Source organism: Podarcis melisellensis, assembly GCF_964234715.1.
Source record: "Podarcis melisellensis genome assembly, chromosome: 7".
Taxonomy (NCBI): domain Eukaryota; kingdom Metazoa; phylum Chordata; class Lepidosauria; order Squamata; family Lacertidae; genus Podarcis; species Podarcis melisellensis.
The window spans coordinates 78,261,842-78,285,542 of record NC_138539.1 but is presented as its reverse complement, the minus strand read 5'-3'; the positions used below and the strand labels follow the sequence as shown (position 1 = coordinate 78,285,542).

The 23,701-nt window shown below is 42.0% G+C and overlaps 1 protein-coding gene across 6 annotated transcripts in view; it reads right to left on the bottom strand.

The window, feature by feature from the left end:
* Positions 1 to 23,701, bottom strand: part of LOC309374286 (catenin delta-2) — a 213,462-nt gene that overhangs the window by 110,877 nt on the left and 78,884 nt on the right. For all 6 annotated transcript variants that reach the window (XM_081919111.1, XM_081919114.1, XM_081919113.1 and 3 more), the window contains one exon: positions 19,285 to 19,417. In XM_081919111.1, coding sequence (XP_081775237.1) covers positions 19,285 to 19,417 — 133 coding nt within the window. The remainder of the gene's footprint in view (positions 1 to 19,284; positions 19,418 to 23,701) is intronic.

The following is a 23,701-nucleotide window of genomic DNA, read 5'->3' as shown; positions in this document are numbered from 1 at the left end:
ACTCCACCCCCACTGTAGCAGATTTTCTGGTTAATACTCCACTGATGTTAATTAGCACTGTGCATCATGGATATGCTTCACTAAGTACTAAAGTCAATTAATAATTAAGATTAACAGTGTAGTGTTCTTATGTAGGCGTTTGTGATAATGTCATAATATTATTATTTTTTTCCACACAGCTGTCCAAATCTGAAGCTTGAAGCACAACTAACAAGCTCAAAGTTGGGACCAAGTTATGTAAAAACAAAACAAGCCAAACAAACAAACAAACACCTGGGTGCTAATCTGACCAGAATGCAACTAGAAGCTCCTTCCTTCCCAGCTACAACCCTACACTTTCTCCCTCTTGCTGGGCTGTAGCTCTTTAGACTGCAATTGGTGGATCACATTTTGAATACTCTCCCAGATTAAACATTCCCATCATACATAAAATGAGCACATCAGGGAAATGGGTTTAGGGTGTTGTTTCCCCTAACCTGCTAGAACTGCTTTTGTGACTAGTTTACAGGTGATTGAATCTTACTTATTGCCAAGTAAATGAGAAGTATTTGGGGCTCATCCACACTCCCATTTCTCCTGTGATTTCCAGGCACAAACCTGAGAAGCTTTTTCTTTTGTGCCACCACTTCCCCCAGGAAAACCCGCTGCTTGCCACTGAATTGGAACAAATGTCAACTGGGTTTTCTACAGATTGCCTAGAAATCTCGGGACATACGGAAGAAAACACAGGGCAAACAGAAACGTGGATGAGCCTCAGACAGCATTAATTAAATGTCCTACACCAAATCTGTAATTCAACAGAGGGGAGATTAGCCTCCAAGCGCAATGAAGCATTTGGAACACAGGATGGAACAAATTTTTTTTTGCCTTAGGAACTTAGATTGAACAGCTTCTGCAGATCCAAGGTGAGTGGCTGTCCAAATCTGAGCCCCATATACCGGTAATAACTGTGTTAGCTTTAAACACTTTAAGTGCTGATGGCATGTGATTGCCACCTTTTGTATGGAAAAAAGTGTGTCAGAATTTCGGCGCTGGCTTTCAGACGCTGTTTCCTTTGCATATTTCTGATGCGCTCCCCATGACCCTCTTGACTGAAAAATAAGGTTGAGATATTTAAAGATTTTAACTTGTTCCAACAACGGATTAGACTGCAATTCAATCCGGAGAAGATGGGGTGGACTGCATGGAGATATTTCTGCTGTGTTCCCCATTGCTGATGGCAGAAGGTCCACTGGTATCCTTACCCCCAAATGAGGTATCCCAAGGAAGGAAGGGAGATGATCTGGCCTGGGATCCACAAGACCTTGAGTTGCTCTCATAGCCAGTCACACCTGACCTGGGTGATTGGCCCTGATCTGCCTGCTCCATCTTCTGCCACCAGGAATGGCCCGGCTCTGGAAGTAGCTCTGCAGAGCTGTGGCTTTGGATTTCAGTCTGGATTATTTTCCTTCTCATCAAGGCACAATTATCTATTGTGTCACTGCTTGCTGTACTGCTGCACTGAGCAGAAACCGGGAAAGGACATAACTGCTGATTGCCCACCATCACTAAGGATTGAAGAGGTGAAGAAGGCCCAGACCCCATGGAGATAGGAAGCAGATGCACAGTCCCACTTGTCTTGGCTGGTACTGCAGTATGAATAGTTAATATGCACACTGTAACTTAGAGTAATAGTTATGCTATTATGCATCATGTAGATCCAGAATGCATAATATGCAAAAGTATGTGTGCCACATTTTGAGGTCTCGTGCTTTGGCAACCTCTTTCAGGCGCACTCTCTCAACCTTTGCTTGGATGACCTTTGCAGATCAGGAAGCTGGATACAAGGAACAATATCCTAGCCACTGTTACAGAAGTGTCACATCCATGCATCTCCAATACTGCAGAGCCAACAATCTTCAGGCAAGAGTTAGACAGAAAGCAGCGTTCATTCTTGCAATTAAACCAAACATTGGCTGACATGTACTGATGGGAGTGAACCACACGCAAAAGCATACTTGAGGCAAGGATCTGATTAAAATAACACATATAACCAGGACATGATCTAACCTACACACATGCAGAGTTATAAAGCAACTTGATATTTTAAAACAATATCTATGCCTGATTCCAGCTCGTGAGTATCTCTCCCACTGCCTGTAAGGAAACTCTAAATAAAAGGATCTACTGAGAAACGTATTGAACAAAAGATAGATGACAGATGAGGGAAAAGAGGGGAGAAAACACTGTTAAGACTAGTATTATGACCTTATTCAAAAGAAATGTCCAATTTCTTCTTAGCAATGCTTCCCCAACGTGGCAGATGCCTATGCAAGCAAAGGAATAATTTCACACTGCAAGTGGTAAACAAATTGCATTCACCTTCTCACTTTCACCTTTTACTGCCTGTGATAAGTACCAGCCAAGGCACTTACTCATCCTAACTGCCTGAGAATGAATTACAGCCAGGTATGTAAGTGGTTGAGCAGCCCGCAAGCCTACTGCCTCCATTAATGCTCAGTTACCTGTCTTTGAGTAAGCTCCAAGGTCACTCGCTCTAGCATTTTCCCCATTTAGAAACTTAAGAGGCCTTGAAAGTCTTTGTAATTCCATGCAACCATTTTAACCACTGCAGTGAAAGGGCAGGAACATATACCACTGTTACAGAGCATTACTTTTGTGCTTCTGATTTATTTATTTTTTAAGTATGAGAAACATAATTTTTTTAAAAATGGCAATTTGGAAAGAGCCAACTTCGGCAAAGAGCCAATTCCAGTGTTAGTGAATGGGAAGCTCATGGGGGAGTCTGCCGCCACACTCCCCACAAGTGTTTATTATCTTTGGTTAGTAAGCAATTTGAAAAGGGCTGCTCCATGATCAAATCACACTCCCAAATACACAAACTTGCTTTAAGTAGCAGCCTGCAAATGGAAAATTGACCTCCATCAGTTAATCAAGACCGAGTTGATTAATCCTAAAAACTGCATTGCTGGCAAGTTTAGCTACAACAAGCCAACTTTTTAACTGCAGTTGCTGCTTGAAACAACAATGTGAATAGCATTTCATCATATGCTCCAACTACCCTTCTTACCAGGGATAGCACCTATTTTATGGACACATCCCTGGCAAATCAGCAGTTCTGTCTTTGTCACAGAATTTTATTATTGTGCCTTTGTCAACATTGTACTCTATGGTTTTTGATTTTGTTTGTAATTGTTCTTAAAAACAATAAAACACACTTTAAATACATACAGTGGTACCTCGAGATGCGAACGGGATCCATTCCGGAGCCCCGTTCGCATCCTGAATGGAACATAAGATGCGATGGCGCATCTGCACATGTCGCATTTTGCCGCTTCTGCAAATGCACATGACATCATTTTGAGCATCTGCACATGTGCGAGTAATGCACTCCGCAACCCGAAAGAGCTCAACCTGAAGCACATTCAACCCGAGGTATGACTGTACTGATATGTAAAAACACATACTGTAGAATTATTTAGATTTCGATCAGCTCACCTTCAAAACTCAATGTTAATTTTTGTGAGTACAGGGACTAATGCGCCTTGATTCTAGCACAAATGGTGACACGCAAAATGCCAGCGCGTTATTTTCCTTCCTCCTCATAATTATTAAAGTATTCCTCAGGCCATTGTCTTTTAAAAAAAGCAAATCCTCTTATGATTTACTAACGTGTCCTGTTTCAGAATGGGGTGTAGCAATTGCTACTGAAGTGTAAATAAACACAGAAAAAAGCCCTTGGTGTCGTACAAGGTGTGCAGCGGAGTTCAGGCATGGATTTTTAATGGGAAAACAAAGTGTTAGAAATCCACATGACTACTCCTTTTTTCGGGATGCGGGTGGCGCTGTGGTCTAAACCACAGAGCCTAGGGCTTGCCAATCAGAAGGTCGGTGGTTCGAATTACCATGACAGGGTGAGCTCCCGTTGCTCGGTCCCTGTTCCCGCCAACCTAGCAGTTCCAAAGCACATCAAAGTGCAAGTAGATAAATAGGTACTGCTTCGGTGGGAAGGTAAACAGTGTTTCCGTGCACTGCTCTGGTTCGGCAAAAGTGGCTTAGTTATGCTGCCCACATGACCCGGAAGCTGTCTGAGGACAAACGCCAGCTCCCTCGGCCTATAGAGAGAGAAGAGCGCTGCAACCCCAGAGTCGTCCACAACTGGACCTAATGGTCAGGGATCCCTTTACCTTTACATTTACTCCTATTTTCATCTGTGAAATAGTCCAAGGCATGTCTTATCAGCACTACTCCTGCCAAAAAGAGGGTAAACTGGGAAAGAAACAAAAGGAACCTCATAGAGTCTTTTTCCAACGCTAAGATGCCTCTCTGGAATGAGACAGTTTGTTAAAACTTCTCCTTTTCCCCACCAACAAGGAAGCTGCCATCTGAAAACACCAATAGTTTACTACTCCATGCTGCTTCCAGAGCCCTCAAGCCCATGGGCAAAACTGTCAAAATGCAGGAAGATCAGGGACAAAAGTGCTATTGTTTAAGATTGGGAGAAGAGCAGGCTTGCTTGTTCTATGAGAAAACGATGTTAGCCACTCTCAGGCAGCCTTTTGTGCTCAGTGTGCCACAAATGGCTAGCCTAGATATGTGAGGAGGTGGCCTTACTTGCGATCCTAGCTGCAACTGTTACACCCTGCTTTGCTTTTTGTGTCGGATTGGAATGGGGTAAGAGGCAACATAATGTTGCATGCCACCCCAATCTTTGAGTAGTGAGAGATTCCAGCAGTTCCAGGCACTTACCCAGGGTTTGCATTTCCTTTCAGAAATGAGACACAGCTGAGACTGTGGTGTCTTTATGATATATGGTTTATTCACACACATATAGAAACTGAACCTACGCTGGAGGGGTTCGCACCATTAACACCCCAAAAGGTGCTTTATTTCTACTTTACATCACAGCCCCCAAACTCTACTCCAAACTCTGGCTTTTGTCTTCCTTTTGTTTTCTTAATGCCCAGCACCCCAACAATTGCTTACCTCACCAGGAAGTGAGCCTGGCTTGATTAGAACAGGGTTTCCCATCTGTTTTTGGACTACAATTCCCATCATTCCTAGCTAACAGGATCAGTGATCAGGAATTGTAGTCCACAGCTGGAGGCCCAAGTTTGGCAAAACCCGGATTAGATTTTAACATTTCCAGGGATTAGAGGAGGCTGGCAACCATAAACTCATAACAATAAAATTGCTGCTGGTCACCACAACAGTCTCTAGGTGAAAATATTTATTTCTGCTATGTGTTGCATGGCAGACAGGAAGAAGTTGTTCTGGGGAATACCAGCAAAGAACAAAAACCTAAGGCAGGAGCCATATTGAAATTAGTTTCGGTACAAGAAGAGTGAAGAGTTAAGTTACCAGTAGCATCAGTTCAGAATGTTTGGAGCAGCAAATATAACACCAGGAGATTTCAGCAGATTCACTTGACCTCTGATGAGGAACCAACAAGAATCAGACATAACAAAATGCAAAAAGGTTCAAATGTGGCAATATACCTTAACATCAGAGTCAAATGAACAATACGGCTCTGCCTAGAGCAGCAATTCTCAACCTGTGGGTCCCCAGATGTTGTTGGGCTACAACTCCCATCATCCCTGAGCTCTGGCCTTGCTAACTAGGGTTGATGGGAGTTGTAGTCCAACAACATCTGGAGACCCACAGGTTGAGAAAGGCTGGCCTAGAGGAAGCCAAATTTCATCGTATGGAATACAGGTGCACATCAAATACGCAAAGAAGAAACAACTAGCTAACCGCAGAATCATACCCTCTACTTCTGGTGTTCAGGCTGTGAGAGCCATTATGCAGCCCAGATGGAACCACTCACCCACCCATGAGAAAGGCACCAACAGGCTCCGGGCAATCCCACCGAGGACAGACAGAACATGCTCCGTAGCCATGGAAGGAGACACGGAGGCAGTGTGCTCTTGTTCTCAGAACGGCAGATAGGCAGAGATCCTGCCTCATGCGAGAAGCCACGGAAAGCCGATTGCTTGTTGTGGAGTAGGACGGAAATCTGGGAGGACGACAATGACTGGAATCTGGAACAGCAGTACTGAGGTGTGCTGAAGGAAATGGGGACTGTGAGCAAAGCACAACTCCCATTCATATCCTAGCTTATTAAATCAAGATATGATCGTACAAACTGGGTTAATGAAGACTGCTTGTATGCCTCCTCCTTTTTTTACAGTTTTAATATTTTGCTACTGTGGCTTTGGCTTTTTCCTGCTCAGCTTTTGCTTATTCTTTTATTTGTGCTTAGTATTTTATCATTTTATGGCAATGTCATGTTCTACACAACTCTGAAGGTGTTGAGAGTAGAGCAGGTAAATATTAATATGTGCATAAATAAATAAATACATAAAACAGTGCAGGCAAAAGATCGGTTATTTTTTTCACTGTATCACAGCAAGCCTATATTGGGGCTAGCAGCTCTAATTAACATTACCTATAGTGGGTATGGTAATTCTGTAAAAGTATCAATCGGAAACATAGAGGCATGGTTTTCTGGAAAATTACTGAGACATTTGTTCACATGCTGCTTACTCTCTCCGTCTCCCAACTCTGATTAAATAAAGTCGCTGAAACTGTGAAAGCTTATCAGTGCGTCCCAAAGACCTTTCATTATAAGTCCGTCAGCATTGTAGCACTTATGAAAAGGGCATAATAATAATTGGCGTTGTCGCTTGCAGAATCTAGAAAATCTTCCTTAATTGCTAACAGCAGACACCACAATATTCCATAATAAGGGTTTGATCTCTGCAATCATGTTTCTAAAGCAAGATAGAAAAGAAGCAACACAAAGATCTGCCGTGAATAAATCTAATATACTGTGTTTTAATCATGGAAACATGAACTGTGCTGCCCCAAACTGGTTACCTCCATTCAGTTCATTTTTGTGTGAAGTGGATCCCTATAAATAGGTATGTGGTAGCACGAAGGAAGGCATCGTTCCTGTTTGTTCGTTTCTGTGCAACTTAACTGGAGACTGAAAGCAAAATGGCACGTCCTCTGCCAAAATAAGAAGGGCTTTAATCCTTCCAAGCAAGAGGACCAGAAGAAGAAGAAACTCGACATATTCCATGTGCTTTTCTTCTTCCTGGATGTCCTTCCTTCATAAATCACACCACATCCTCCTTTTCCTTTGGATATGCCTTTTCAGAGTGAGAGTTACCCCTGTATTCTTGTGGCTGAAACCCTGCACATGGCATCTGGCAGGTACTAAGGGACAAGGAACCGGCCCTTCCTACATGGAATTTCTAATCCCCATTCCCCCCACCCCATTGGATCCTTTGACCCTTATCAGACACTACTTTTTAACACAGTAGCAGCCCGGTGCTATGCATTAATTACTTGGATGCTTCCATTGTTGTGTTCAATGGGGTGTACTCTCAAGTGTGCATACAACTGCAGCCAAAAGAGAAAGACCAAGTCTTGGTCTCATGGTCACCAAACACGCCATGTTTTTGTTACGATAATGAAACAATGCAGCTGCAAAGTCCTAGCTTGAAGTGTAAACATGATGGGAATGTTGGGACTGCTGTGGGAACAGAGGGGCAGACATTTCACAGTGCGCAGCACCGGAATTACCTCACAGTGTAATATGAGCTGTACAGGATGTACAAGGAGTGTTTGTTACAACACTGCTGGAATTTGGAGAGAGCAGTCACGTTTTCTGTAACGCTGCAAAGACAGAAATAAAAGCATGTAAATACGTTTCTGTCTATCTCTTTCCCCTGCCTGGGGGAGGCAGGAAAGAGGGGCGTGTTCTTCTCACGTTTGAGAAGAATCGCCGATCAAGACCTTGCCTGCGTCTGCTGGGGAATGCAGCCAGGGAGGTCAAAAGGGAATCAAGCCGGGTGCCTGGGACTGCTGCCAGCTTCTCATGAGAAGGGCTTGAATTTCCAACAGTTTTATCAATACAGTGGTACCTCGGGTTAAGATCATAATTTGTTCTGGAGGTCCGTTCTTAACCTGAGGTACCACTTCAGCTAATGAGGCCTCCTGCCGCCAGCAATTTCTGTTCTCATCCTGAAGTAAAGTTCTTAACCCGAGGTAATATTTCTGGGTCTGGAACCTGAAGCATCTGTAAGTCAAGGTACCACTGTACTCAGGATCTCCCTCAGCCTGTTCTTTCAAGGGAAGGACAGATGGGAGATTCTGGAATATCCCTAATATTGGTAAAATAATAATAATATAATAATAGTATTTTTTTATTTATATCCCGCCCATCTGGCTGGGTTTCCCCATCCACTTTGGGCGGCTCCCAATCGGTAAAACTCTGCTACCATCTGGGTCAAACAGGACATTCTAAAGGGGAAAGAGCTTTTCTGACCTCAAAACTCTTTTTCTTTCAGAACATTTTTTTAGGCTTCCACGACTACTTTTAAAAAGAAAACCACATAAATGTGTTAGGATAATCCACCAGCCACTCTGATACCAAATGCACAGCTTCAGTCTAATTGTATGTTTTTCTTCCCATGAAACACTACGTGTGTTCTGTTCTTCAATGTTTTCTCTTTGGTTTTTCATGAAAAGCAGCCACAGCTGGCTTGGTGGACTCTTTGCCCAAATGCCCCAGCCCCAACCTGTTTGTTTGCTGAGAGAAGAATCCACACATTTTATTCAACACGTGAGAAAGTAGCTCGGAGGGATTCAGCGTACAAAAGGCTGATGAAGTCAGATATCACCCCGGCCTCCAGCTCTCTTTCTGAAGCAGTACCTTGCACGAGGGGTGAAAATCCAGGAGATGGGTAGCATTATAATCATGGGGCTAGATCTAATATGTAGTTGTGTTCCTACCAAAGCTTACTTTGCCAACCTCCTGGTTTAGATACATGACTAAGCCAAGAGGAACAACAACAAGAAGAAGTGGTAAATTCTGTATTTTAAGAGAAAGCATTAAAAATAATAATACTAGTCTGGCCCCTAGAATTTAAGGAAAACATACCCCAATTCTAGATCTAGAGAAGCATAGATAGGAAAGGGAGAGGGAACGGCACACAATGCGATCTCTTTGAGGAGAAAATGTAGGTGAGATTTATTGGAAACCCATTTATCTGCAACATCATGACTTCATTTAGCTTCATTAGTATAGTAATTTGTTGCAGGTTACAAAAAGTGCTGGATCAATTTAAGCTCAAAATAAGAGGGGAATGGTATGCAAATTACTGCATTAGTTCAAAATGTCTAATTTGTTTAGGAAATCTAAATTGGGATTTGAAACCCAGATCCTATTTAAAAACAGATTTGCAAAACTGTAATTAAGAAGGCATTAGATTAGGTAACTACACTAACACTGAAAACAATTAATGCACATAATTTAAATGAATCCAGCTACTGCTTTATATACAATATTTCAGTGAAGTTTAAAAACAATTGTACTTTGCATGCTGAACCTGTCCAGAAAAATACGATGAACTCTTTGTTCTTTAATATGTAGCCTAGGAAATTTGCATATTCAGGAGCATGAGTTATAACTGATGCTACATATAAGTTATGTCTAGTGACCAAAAGCTGGGTCAAGTAGGACAGTCTTAACATCTCTGTGGAAGAGATGTGGGGAGAGAGACTATTTGGCCTTGTTTGTACAGGCAGCAGTTGTTTTAGGCGTGTCTGATATGTGCATGACCACACACATGCTCCTCAGGCCAAACCCAGATGTGACTCAAAATTGTCACAAAAGAAACACCAAAAGGGGCAGAACAAGGTATTTGCAGGCTTTTGCAATGGGTGTTCCAATTATCCACGATTTCACGTAAGCACATGGTGCCTTGAAATATAGTAAGGTAAAGGTAAAGGGACCCCTGACCATTAGGTCCAGTCATGGCCGACTCTGGGGTTGTGGCGCTCATCTTGCTTTATTGGCCGAGGGAGCCGGCTTACAGCTTCCGGGTCATGTGGCCAGCATGACTAAGCCACTTCTGGCAAACCAGAGCAGCGCACGGAAACGCCGTTTACCTTCCCGCCGGAGCGGTACCTATTTATCTACTTGCACTTTCGAACTGCTAGGTTGGCAGGAGCGGGGACTGAGCAACGGAAGCTCACGCCATCGTGGGGATTCGAACCGCCGACCTTCTGATCAGCAAGTCCTAGGCTCTGTGGTTTAACCCACAGCGCCACCCGCGTCCCGCCTTGAAATATAACCCCATACAAATTGGTCGCTGCTTGTATGCAATACTAATCCCAATCATGGCTAAGCCCTGTGAAGGGCTTGCTTCTCCCAGGGTTTTTAGGTCAGTTCAGGATGCCAGCTAAGGCAAGGTCTGGTTTAGCATGTTGTCCAAACCTGGCCTCTCCTCCTTAATCACAAACTTTATGGGCAATCTTTGGCTACAGATTAAGGAGGGAAGACCTTAACCATGTTCCTAGTTTCAGACAACATACTAAGTCTAAGACATACCTTGGCTTAGTTACCACACCATGCTGACCCAAAAAGCCCAGGAGGTAGCAAAGTGGGCACAAGCCAGCGTTTTTGCATGGCCATACTCTGACTTACCCAGGATAGGCGAATCAAGAAATAAATTTCATAATCCACAAAAGGAAGCTGTCATGGACTAGCTGGACAGAAAGGAATCGTGAGAGGCACCAGCTGAGGAACCCAAGAGAAGAAGGCTGAGCCTGGGGATTGGTGGTGCTACAACAATGAGCGGTCAAAGGGAGAAAAAGGAGACAATTTGGTGGAGGACATGTCTGATGCTGAAGAGGGAACAGCTTTTAGTGCACAGGGAAAGTCTGTGGCAGAGACAAGTCCAGAATCAGAAGCGGAAGCAGGAGAGAAGGGAGGCCAAGAGGCAGACATGAGTCAGACTGGTGAAGAAGTCAGGGTGTCTCCTCCTGCTGCTGCGAAAAGCTCCCTCCCCCTGATCTCCTAGGATCAGGAGAGGTCTGAAGTGGGAAAAGCAAAGGCAGGCATGCCACAGTAGTCTCAGATTGCTTGGGAAGGACCCAGGAGAGGAGGAGACTTAGGTTGTTCAGTCTCCACAACTGTCTCGTTGGGGTAAGACCTACCAAGAAGAGTTGCTGTGCTCATTAGGCCTGGCATTTCTGAGCAGACCTTGTTTCTTCTAATAAAGAGTTACTCCATGTGATTTATTGCTGGCACACTCCTGACAGCAGCCCTGATGCAGAACTCAGTTCCTTCCATTTCTAAAGCCCAAAGTGAAGAGCAGGCATAGGCAAACTCGGCCCTCCAGATGTCTTGGGACTACAACTCCCATCATCCCTAGCTAACAGGACCAGTGGTCAGGGATGATGGGAGCTGTAGTCCCGAAACATCTGGAGGGCCAAGTTTGCTATAGAGTACCCCCACCTATAAGCATTCTAAAACCTGGTTGAATACCTAACTACTCTTTATTCAACTCAGCTATGAAGGAAATAAATTCTAATCGAATACACCTGTTTATTTTTATATTCAGCTCCCATTTTCATCTGTTACTATTTCACTTACATAGATTTATTTGTTCGTATATCTATAACCTTAATATCACTGCCTAATTCCACAAGGATGCTTCATAACTTAAACAAATCACAATCTCAAGTGACAAATGATTTTATAAACGCTTAATTGATAAAATGTTGATCACTGACATGGCACGGAGAATGAAATATATATTCTCTTCAGAGATATAATGTTTAGATTTTGTCTACACTACACTGCACACGATGACATTTATTCGTTCTCAAAGTTGAAGAATGTAAAGGTCACACATGAAATGAAGTATTCACTTTATCATCATCTAAGGAACCAAATGTCACATAATTGTGCTGCATGAACTAATTCACTAAGATAAATGAGGAATTACACTCCAGGCTCTTGGAAGCGTTGCTAAATGGTATGCTCAAGGTGCCTTGTTTCATGATGAAGTCCACAAATAATGGCTTTTCCTTGGAAAAATATTGGCAAATGATGCAGATTAATGCTCTGCAATGTTATAAATATAGTGAATAATTCTAGTGGAATTGCAAGTGCTATTTTGAATTTGAGAATGTATTGGAAAGTGCGGCTTGAGTTGTTAATAAAGTATACATCTAATGCAACTATTGAAGTAGTCCCCTTTGTGTAAGGATTTCTGATTGCATAACAGAACCACCCCTCCCTCTCTTTGTGCCCCCCATTTGCTCCAGAGGGTTGGGCAAAAATCCAGAACAGAGGGGTTCTGTTGCACAGCCAAAAGTCCTTGCACTTGCAGAATGATTTTGTTGGATATCTCCCATAATACATGTGCAATTCATATACAGTTGTGCCTTGGAAGTTGAATAGAATCCGTTCCGGAAGTCTGTTAGACTTCCAAAACGTTCGAAAACCAAATTGCGGCTTCTGATTGGCTGCAGGAAGCTCCTGCAGCCAATCAGAAGCTGCGGAAGCTCCGTCGGACATTCAGGTTCCAAAAGAACATTTGCAACCGGAACAATCACTTCCGGGTTTGCGGCATTTGGGAGCCAAAACGTCTGAGTTCCAGGGCGTTCGAGATCCAAGGTTCAAGTCAGTTTCAAGATCTAATTTATTTTAACCGCTATGAATTGCAAAATTGGTTCTTCCATACCTTTAGAATTCAAATCACACCAGCTAATATAATTCTGGAACAGAGCTACAGCAAATTATCTACACACAGAGAACTAATCTGGCAAAACTGTTATTGATTATAACCAGTGTCTGATCTGGCAGTTGCTAGGTCTGCAAAGAGCTGAGAGCCTCACCAGAACAAACAAGGAGTTTTGGTTCTGGTGATGTAAAAGCTGTTTTGGCACGATGTACAGGTGAGGTAAACAGGAGAAATCACAATTGATTTGCTCTTTCTGTAGGGTGGAGAAGAATGCACAGTTTCAAACTCAGATAACATTGCAAAGCACAGCTAACAGGAACTGCACATCAATAGAGAACGATAAATAATCATTTATTTAACTCTAGTTTTAAGTCTTCCACATACATTATCATAAAAAGCAACCCTCCAGGTTGGTATCGTTATCTGGATTGTAAACCCACTTTGGGTCTCTTTCAGTTATCTGCCAAGCTGAGCTAAGGTAAGGTTTGGCTTAACATGTTGTTTGAACCTGGCTCATGGCTAAGCTCTCCTCACCAGGACTTTATTTGGTGATAGAACTCACCAGTATAGAGTATTGTCACCTCTCTCGTCTCTCTCTTTGCTGCCCTTGACAGCCATTTTGTGCTGGCACCCATGACGTTTTATCAGTATAGAAGTAGTAGCACCTGATCATTCATTCATTCATTCATTCATTCATTCATTCATTCATTCATTCATTTTTTTTACAAAAAACACTGCTCCTTGATAATTTCAAGGTGTGATCAAAATTTGTTCCTATCCAGGGGCCTGTGCAGTCCTGGTACACCACAGTTTTGCATCCCAAGACGTGCAACTGAAGTCCAAGAGAGGCAGAAGTCGAAGACAAAAATATGGCTTAAGAGTTTGAATAGTGTGCTTTCAAAAAACAAGCATAGCTAATTTCTCCACAAGAATCTCATAAAAACAATGGCAAAAAGAAGGTATATGTCAGCCTCAAGAGGCTCCAAGATGACAGCAAAATCCTGGAAGTTAAAACATTTTTTCAATTAAAAGAAAAAAGGGGGGGAATCAACAGAAATAATAATGATTATAATTAAAAATAAGCATGCTCCATGGGCTGACTTTTTAGGACAGTCATTCTGGGGGAATATAAAACAAATGATCTGGAGAATGAGAACCCTGCAAAATCAGCAAATCTTGTAATGAGATTGTTTAACGTTGCAATCGTACCAGAGCATTCAAAGGAACGAATAGTCTCATTCATAAATAAACAAAGAAAATCTGAAGATCGTCAACTTTTATAGATTGTTGTGGGTGGGCAAGTTATAGGAATACACATTTTGTTTACACATTGGGCTACAATCATTTCATTTTTATCACAGAAGACTCGATCTTGCTTATTCCAAGATTTAAGAAGCAGTGGTGGAGAAGTGTCGCACGTAAACTCCTTAGTCAAGTTAGATGGATGAAGGAGGGGAAATCTGTTGCCATGACGATATGGACAATAGCCATGCAACTGACAGGGCAAGGAAACTTGACTGCTCCTACAAGGTCCCTGGAAGCTCTAATGCTGCCCCTTCCTTTGAAGGAAAGGCCTCATTGGGACCCTCACTGGGTTGACAAGGAGGCAAAGGCATTCTCTTCCCCTTCCTCAAACACGGACATCATACATGGTGTACCTTTAAAGCACATTTGAATCACACACCCCCCCCCCAGGAATTCTGGTCGCTATAGTTTATCCTTTACAGGATTACAATTTGAAACAACCTTTAAATAACAAGTACAGTTGTGCCCCACAAGACGAATGCCTCGCAAGACGAAAAACTCGCTAGACGAAAGAGTTTTCCGTTTTTGAGGTGCTTCGCAAGACGAATTTCCCTATGGGCTTGCTTCGCAAGACGAAAACGTCTTGCGAGTTCTTGCGAGTTTTTTCCCTCCCCCCTTTTTCTAAGCCGCTAATAGCGCTAATCCGCTATGCCGCTAATGGCCGTGCTTCGCAAGACGAAAAAACCGCTAGACGAAGAGACTCACGGAACGAATTATTTTCGTCTTGCGAGGCACCACTGTACCCCAAATTCCTCAATGGGAAAAATGTTATTTGTATTTGCCCTAAAGGTACATATGCGGCCTGCACTTCTGATGAGATGTACCCACTAAAGAAAAGTCTCCATATTCCCAGAAAAAGATGTTCAAGGAAGGTAGCTTTTGTATATATCATGGGCCTATGAAACAACTGTTCTCTTTCATACACAACACAGCTTGGGAACCAGACATTTGCCAGAAATCTACGCTCAAATTTGATGGTATGTGTTTGCTGGTTTTCCATGGAAATCCAAAACTGCTTGCAACCCATCTCCAAAATATAGCTAAAACTCATTTTAAAACAATGACTCATTTTAAACACAACATCCCTTCCTAGTTTTACTTGAATCTCTATAGAAGGTCTGAAGAACTCATTGCAAACTTCTTTTTCCTATCTGCATGCAAGTATGAAAAATGGGGATTGAGATGTATCTTGCAGACGCTTCATTGCTAGTGGGCCATGTTTGGCTTTGAGGGCCACAAATTGTGCCAACCTACTAGAGTAAAAATAGCAGAGGCTATATTTTTAACAGAAAATGGCCAGAGGGAAATGTTTCCAGTTTCCATCATGCATTCACTTGATTTTAATGATATTGCTTGCATTTATATTGTATATGACTTACAGATTTTTAAAACATTAAGTAGTTTATAATGAAATAACATGACATGACAACCAAAAAAGCATGAAGTGAATGAAACCACTACTGTCATTTAGAGAGGTGTCTGTTAAGGATGTAAGGAAGCCAAAGAAATGGGATGAAGAGTTCACTGGCTACTGGACCCTTATTCCACATCCTTACCCAAACTGCTGGTACTGCGGCTTTCAAAGGTGGCATTAATTTTCTAGCATACAGGAAGCCAAAACCTTATGTGACCTGCTGTATCATTGCTACCAATGACAGGCTGCCATTTTCTTTCAGAGCAAAATGATATTGGCATGTGAAAACTGAACAATTCAATTCTTTTGTTGGGTGACCTCATACAAAAGACTTACGTGTCTTTAAAACCACAAGGAGTTGCTTCAGAAGAATGGACCTTGTTTTTAACAAGAGTGAAAAAAAGAGTTATGTATTAAGTTTTCTAAAATACATAGTGCCTTTCCAGCACTCCCCATCTCTCCTTGCTTTTCCTTCCTAGTAAGGAAGATTTGAGGCATGACAAGAATTGTTATTAGTTGAAGCAACTTTTCCTGGGCAGCTAACAACCTCCTCAAATAGCCTGTCATTTCACCAAACCAATTCTGTTCGCTTGCAGCCCTTCAGCTGAAAAATCTCTCATCCGTTCCCTTTCAACACTAAACACTGTATAAAGGGGTACCACGTTATATGAAAATCAGTTATTGTTGTTGCTGTTTAGTCGTGTCTGACTCTTCGTGACCCCATGGACCAGAGCATGCCAGGCACTCCTGTCTTCCACTGCCCTCAGTCTTTCCCAACATCAGGGTCTTTTCCAGGGAGTCTTCTCTTCTCATGAGGTGGCCAAAGGATCTGTCAGCTTCAGGATCTGTCCTTCCAGTGAGCACTCAAGGCTGATTTCCTTCAGAATGGAGAGGTTTGATCTTCTTGCTGTCCATGAGACTCTCAAGAGTCTCCTCCAGCACCATAATTCAAAAGCATCAATTCTTCAGTGATCAGCCTTCTTTATGTTCCAGCTTTCACTTCCATACACCACTACTGGGAAAACCATAGCTTTTACTATACGGACCTTTGTTGGCAAGGTGATATCTCTGCTTTTTAAGATGCTGTCTAGGTTTGTCATTGCTCTTCTCACAAGAAGCAGGTGTCTTTTAATTTCGTGACTGCTGTCACCATCTGCAGTGATCACGGAGCCCAAGAAAGTAAAATCTCTCCCTCCCTCCATTTCTTCCGCTTCTATTTGCCAGGAGGTGAGGGGACCAGTGGCCATGATCTTAGTTATTGACTACAGTTTAATTGTGTGTGTGTGTGTGTGTTCAAATAGACACAATATACAAAACTAGGTAAATGATATGTAGTGCTATTTTTCTAGAAAAAGAAGTGCCAGAACTCACCATGTGAGTTGCGGACATATCCGGAATACTGCAGCCTCAAGAGGTGTCCAGGTGAAAATTGGCTAAATGTGCAGGGAAATCCAGACATATGGCAACCAATGTCAGCGGTGTCGTTTTTGCCAATTTTTTAAAAAAGTACTGGCAATATTTAAACGTAGCAAGGGGGGGGGCACCCTGGATCTTCCTAATGCAGTTGATCCTAAAGGTAATCATTTAGTTCACTTAAATTATTCATGCTTCATTGTAAGAGCTGGAAAGGAAAAATTAAAATCCTTCCAGATGAAATCAACAAAAGCAAACATGAGGGGTGTTTTGTGGGTAAGCTAATGGTTTTTGACACCTAAGGAACCCGCTTGAGGCTCCTGCCCAGGAAACAATCATCATCTCTGCCAAGTGTCCTTTTAATATATTGTGATCCAGGAATCTAACCAGACAGCCAAGAAGTCACCCAAACAGGGGCAATGTATTTCAAGCTACACTCTCTTTTCCTTGTGTGTGTGGGGAGGGCGGGGGAAGATTACGAACACAATTTTACCTAAAAGAGAAACCAGCAATTTACAAATTGTACTGAAGTGCAAAGAACTCTTACTGCTTGTTATAGTTGCACGTAACAGCTTGAATCATCGTTACTGATTATAGACAAAAAAAATGATTTTCTACTTATTTCCCCCTCCAATTGTGATTTCAGAATGGTCATTTGCTGCAAACTGCACTAAGCAACTGAGTAGAGAAAAAGCATTTTAAAAATTAGGACGTATAGGTCCAGAGGGGCGGAAAAAAAGAGTCTGCAACCCATATGTGGGTTCAACAAGAATGTTAGGATTAAAGTCATTTTAGTGCCATTGAAATTGATTTCCAGTGGGACTAAAGTGGCCCAAAACCAGGGCATTGTGCATCGGAAGCATAGTACAGGTCTCAAAAAATGACAAAGGGCTCATACATAATGGTGGAAAAGCATGTACAACTGCAGGTTATGGTTAGTGAGAAAGATGTTGTATCAGCACATAAAAAACACATTCCACAATGTTGTGTTTTACTCAATATATGCAAGAAATGGCTTCACAATTACTGGTTCACTGCAGCCAAAGGAAGGAGCAAGTAAAACCACATTTCCTGACCTTGCAGACACAACTCTAATTGCTATGAAGAATCTTGTTTACATATTAAAAAATCCAATAAGCGGAGTGGATGGGTCAGCTCATCAAAAGCTAGGATCCTAAGGGACTTTTTGAAGTTAGTTGACAAATTAACAACTTTCCATCTGTATACTTGCTAGTGCTCAAGGGATTCCATTCTAACTCTATGATGTGAAGACTTTTAAAAAATACAATCCTTTTAGTCTTTTCATCATTTGGTCCACATAGGCAAATGGCTCCGTGCCTAAACACACACAACCATCCTAAATTACAGGGATCAACTGGAGGTCCAGAGACATGTTCCTCCTACAATTCTGGTGATCACAGCAGATGCACAGTGCAATCGGTATGGTCAGGGGCAGAATGCACTTCTATGGAGTCAGAAAGTGATGAAAATCCTCAAGCCATCATTATAAATGAAGCCAGGCTAAAGGCAAAGATGCATCTTTTAGGAAGCGTCTATGCTAAGCAGAAACATTAAATGTTGGCGGAAATGAGGTTGTAACACATTTGACCCTGGTGCAAATCCTTTTTTTAAAAACAAAACAAAACACCAATTTCTTTCAACAGAGATATGAGAGAGCAGGGCATCAGGCTAACTATAACTTTCAATATAACTATATTACGAAAAGTATCACTGATTCAAATAATTTTCTGTGAATGTGACCGTTCCTAGGAGGCATGACTTGTTGTAGTCCAACCAATCAAGGAAACATTACTCTTTAATAACAATACACATGTCTGTAATGAGAGGAAGTACATACATATATGATCAAGAAATTATTATTACAGTGCTCACCTGCCTCCCTATGCTCTGGAAATAGCTATATGAACAATAGTTCTGAAGCTCCCTTTTCCTCTACCTGCCTGTAACTAAAAGCTTTATGTAAGGTGATATCAAAAAAGTTTAAGGTACTTCCACAACAGAGAGAAATCTGAAATTTGGTACACAGCCCAATGACAGAATAACCCCCCCCAAAAAAAAACTCAGTTCATGAAGTGTGCCTCACAAAAAGGCAACAAAGAAGAAGAAGAAGAAGAAGAAGAAGAAGAAGAAGAAGAAGAAGAGGAGGAGGAGGAGGAGGAGGAGGAGGAGGAGGAGGAGGAGGAGGAGGAGGAGGAGGAGGAGGAAGAGTTTGGATTTGATATCCAGCTTTATCACTACCCTAAGGACTCTCAAAGTGGTTAACATTCTCCTTTCCCTTCCTCCCCCACAACAAACACTCTGTGAGGCGAGTGAGGCTGACAGACTTCAGAGAAGTGTGACTGGCCCAAGGTCACCCAGCAGCTGCATGTGGAGGAGCGGGGAAGCGAACCCAGTTCACCAGATTACAAGACTACTGTTCTTAACCACTACACCACACTGGCACGGAGTAAGCCACAGCACAGATAGGAAGTTCTCCTGGAGTTCTCTCCATAAAGAAAAAGGCAGCTCAGAATTTCAACAGTGGTTTAGCATACATATGTTGTACAACACACATACGCACATGTTTTAAACAACTAATTCTCTTACCTCGGCTTTTATTTTATTGTCTCCAAAGCAGAGGTGCTGTAAGTAGGCAGCAGCATTGGATTGTACTGAGGGGAACTGATGCTGTAACATCTGAATGACTTCTGGAAGTTCCGGGTCTCTCCATCCAAACTCTCTGTGCACAAAGAAACGAGAAGGGATTTAGCAGTTGCTCTAATGACGACAGCAGCACCTATACTTGTTCATGCCCATAGTTTTACTGCACCAAGCTCAGGAAATGTGTAGGGTTTTTTGTTGTTGGTATCACTGCCATAACGAAGGTAGACGGTAACCAGTATCATGACTACCCAGAAATTTAAAAACCACTGTGATTAGAGAAAAGTAACTTTGGCTAGATTAGTTTTCTCAAAGTTCTATTATTCAAAAATAATAGAAATGAAATGCACTATAGGAAGCCCTGATAAAGATTAAGAAAACAAAAAAACATACAGAAACACAGCCATTATGCACAACCATGCTTTCTCACTGACGATGAACAGAGCCTATCCCAAGTACCAGAGCTGGGCTGGGAGTTGGGAGAGAAGCATTATCAGAGGACGGGCATTACCTAAAGCGCTCCACAGGACTGCAACGAAGAACTTGGGCTCAACTGTGGGATGCCAGTTCTCCTTAGTTCAGAGCCTTGAGACTGGCACTATGCCTACAAGCATGCAAAATCCTCATGCTCCTTATCTTAAATTAGATTGGACCAATGCAGTGTTCTTACAGGAAAATATCCCAGGGTGGAATCAAGTTTGGAAACGTATCCAAGTTACAAATGTGCTCACTGTTTTCTCATATTATCTACCCGGATGCACCATGAGCACTTGGTACAGTTCATGACTTATTGTGTGCCAACCTATGCTCAATATCCATATTTCTATATCACAAACCACAACCAAACACTTCATCCCCTCCACCATTTGCTTGTTATTTGTGTTATAACCCCACCCCTCACTACCTCTAGAGAGGAGGAAGGGGACACGGACATGGCACTGAGCCACAACGAAGGATGGAGCAATTGTCAATAAGCAGCACAAAATCAAAAGTAGGTAAAGCATCTATCAGAACCTGATCTATCACTAACCTCCAGCTGCACCAAGAAGTGAGAGCTGTCAAAATGTGTCTGATTGAGAAATGGGTTTTTGTGCATGGATATGTGCAAACTCCCAAACTATGAAAACCAGGAAATAAGTTCAGAGAATGATGACTATCTGAGGAAGAGTTGGGCAATTACTGCAACAACTAATTTGAAGATGAGCATGCAAGACCAAAGGTGCTCAGGACAAAGGGCTGGATCCCGACTTAGTCAAAATTAGAACAGAACCCCCTGAAAGCAACTGGACCTAAGTTAGTCAGAACCACCAAATTCTGTGGATTTTAATAAGTCTACTAAGTTTGGACACAGCACAATATAACTAAACATCTATTTCAACAACCCAAATGGACAATCGTTCCCCAGAATTGCTATAAAGGCTGTTAATTTTTGCTTGTGTGGGATGTTGAATGGGAAGTTTAGAACAAGTATATCAAAGCAAACCTATAGGGTCATATTGAGTGTTGGTGTTCCCTTAGTGCAGCAGACTTCTACAACATAGGGGCTTAGATTAGATGATCCTTGTGGTCCCTTCGAACTCATTCCCATTCTCTTCCCTTCCAAGCACCTCATAATCTGCTCCAGAAGGTTGGAGGATGCCTCTGAGCAGTTTTTGAGGGCGTGCGGGGAGAGGAGGGGAAGGGAAGGAGAGGTCCTGTTACATGAACAGAATTCTGCACACAGAGTTGGATGCAACCCAGAACATTTTATTAGTCCCTTAATTAATGCTTAGCCTCTAGAAAAATGTATATGAACAACATGTATCTCTTTTTTGAAGAAATCAAAAGTAGCCGGACTGCAGAAAATTCTTAAATCTCCTTTGCAGAAAAGGATGAGATATGTATTTGACCCATATTAAATTTAATAATTTCTCATGTTCTCTATCACAGAGTTATGTTTGCACTTGTGGTTATCTTCCATCAAACATCCACCTCCCAAACTTTGCAAAATATTTATCAACAGCAATCACACATAAAGAAATCATGACTAAATAAAGCTAATGGGGCGTGTGGTTAAAGTTGTGATTACATACAAAACTGCATGATTGCTGCAAATCTGCTGCCTGTTTTCCTACTCCTGAGGTACAGAACTTTCCAGAAATCATAGTCAACATTATTCACCACAAGGACTAACTGGCCACTCAGGTTGACAACTGTTCTGTTGTTATAATCTTACCAGAGACAAAATTTCAGGCCAAGTTTTCAGTCTGAATATTCCGCTTTGATGCAATTACTTAACTTAGATTTCTCCATGGCTATGTACACATTAGCGACTGAAAACGCAGTGAGGTGGTTCTCCTCCACTGAGTTTCAAGTTGTTGTACACACCAGACCAACGCCTCCAACCCCTTTTCACGATCCTGTCACCTGCACCTGAGCTGTCATCCACACACGTACAATGACTTTCTCAAATGTACACACCTCAGCTTAACTGCAAAGTGAATGTAGCTGAAGTTTTCCTTTCGGATTGAAGTTTAGTTTGAGGGAAAGTGCATCAAAAATAGCAGTATTTCTCAAGAAACTACAGGAGAGCTCTGCATCATCGATTGAAAAGCCAGCAGCGAGAGCACACTGGAGCCAGAGTAAATGGGCATGCGTACACAGCCTGTGTCTCTACTAAACAGTGATTTTAGCAGCTGACAGATTTTGCGTTTCAATACGAGTTTAGTCTAAATGAACTGACAACTTGCAAACTCCAACTGCATGAGTAACTCATACATCTGCATCTCTTCAAATAGAGGAAATGAAGTGGCAGTTTCAACCATGAATGTTTAATTAAAACTGAGTAGTAGAACCACTGTTACATACACATACACAACCATCTTTATTTTCCATTCTATTTTATTTTAAAGCAAAACCTACAATTTAATTTTGTTGTCTTTCCCCACACTGGTGTGTTTTAGCCTCAGAACAACCCTGTGCGGAAGGTTAGCCACGGAGGACTCAAACTGGCAATGTAATATCTGAAAATAACATACTGATGCACTTACAGATAGGTAGCCGTGTTAGTCTGCCATAGTCAAAACAAACAAAAAAAAATTCCTTCCAGTAGCACCTTAAAGACCAACTAAGTCAGTTCTTGGTATGAGCTTTCGTGTGCATGCACACATTCAGGTTTAAAGTACTTGGTAAATTTGCATGAAACTACAGAAGCTTGGCACTTAAACTATTTTTTAAAAATGTGGTTGTACCGATTGGGTTGGGGCCATAGAAATGCATGTATAATATAGGGCTGGTGAAAAGTGCCCATCCCCCCCAAAAAACCCACCCTGGAGAAAGGGACCCTCATGTGTGGGATGGGCTTTGGCATGGTGGAAGACAGGGTTTCTGGAAAATTGGTGGAGGCAACTACCATTAGCAGGAGTCATCAGAAGAGGTTGCCTCTGTCTGATTTTTGGGGGGATGGGACCTTTCCCTCAGACCCCTATTTCAAAGCCTACCCCATTCAGTAGAGCCCCTGAACCTCCTGGCTATTAGCAGTGAAGGCTGTGAAGTGGTCAAATCAGCTTCTAACAGCAGCGTTAGACACTTTCCCCCCTTTGATCCAAAACATTTCGAAGAACCTTCATGCAAGTTACATACAATGTGATTTCTGTTTTAGCTGTTTCCCGGTTACTGAGGGAATAAAAGGAAGCCAACAGCAGGAGTACTTGCACAAGAAGTAGCACAGATAGTCAAATTCACAAATTTCATGTGGAGTCATGAATGCAAGCTAAAGCTTTCCAAATGCATAGGACGTCTATTTGTTTTGAATTTTTAAAGAAGACCTGTAGTATGCATTTCCTCTGTGCTGTTATGAGAAGAATTTCATAGCAAATGTTTATGCTTGCAATAAATCTGTTTTTATTCTAAAACATCAAAGCAGGTAAGAAACTGGTATGTGATTGCCATTTTATAAGCAGATGCTCTGCAAAATTGTTAACATTTGTTTTTAGTCGTTGCTAAATTTGCAGCTAAATGGCTTGATAAATATGTTGAATTAAGCCACTCTAATGACTCCCCCATACCCTAGGCATACCAGATTCTTATAATTTTTAAAAAACAAATGTTTTAAAATAAAGATGGTGAGCATGATCTAATGAGACTTAAGGGAATATATCTTTGGAAAATGACTATTTTCAAGTACTGCAAATATTGATTGCAATGGACTATTCTGGCTTGAATCCAGTGTTTGCATGAGCAGAAGCCATTTGCTCAGCTACGCTTTCCCACCTCTCCAGCCCACTAAAAAACCTCTCTCAGAGGGTGGAAGACTATCAGGAAAGGCCTGGGATATAATATGCTGGGGCTGTAGCAGGAAGGAAAACTGGAGAAGACTGGTTGG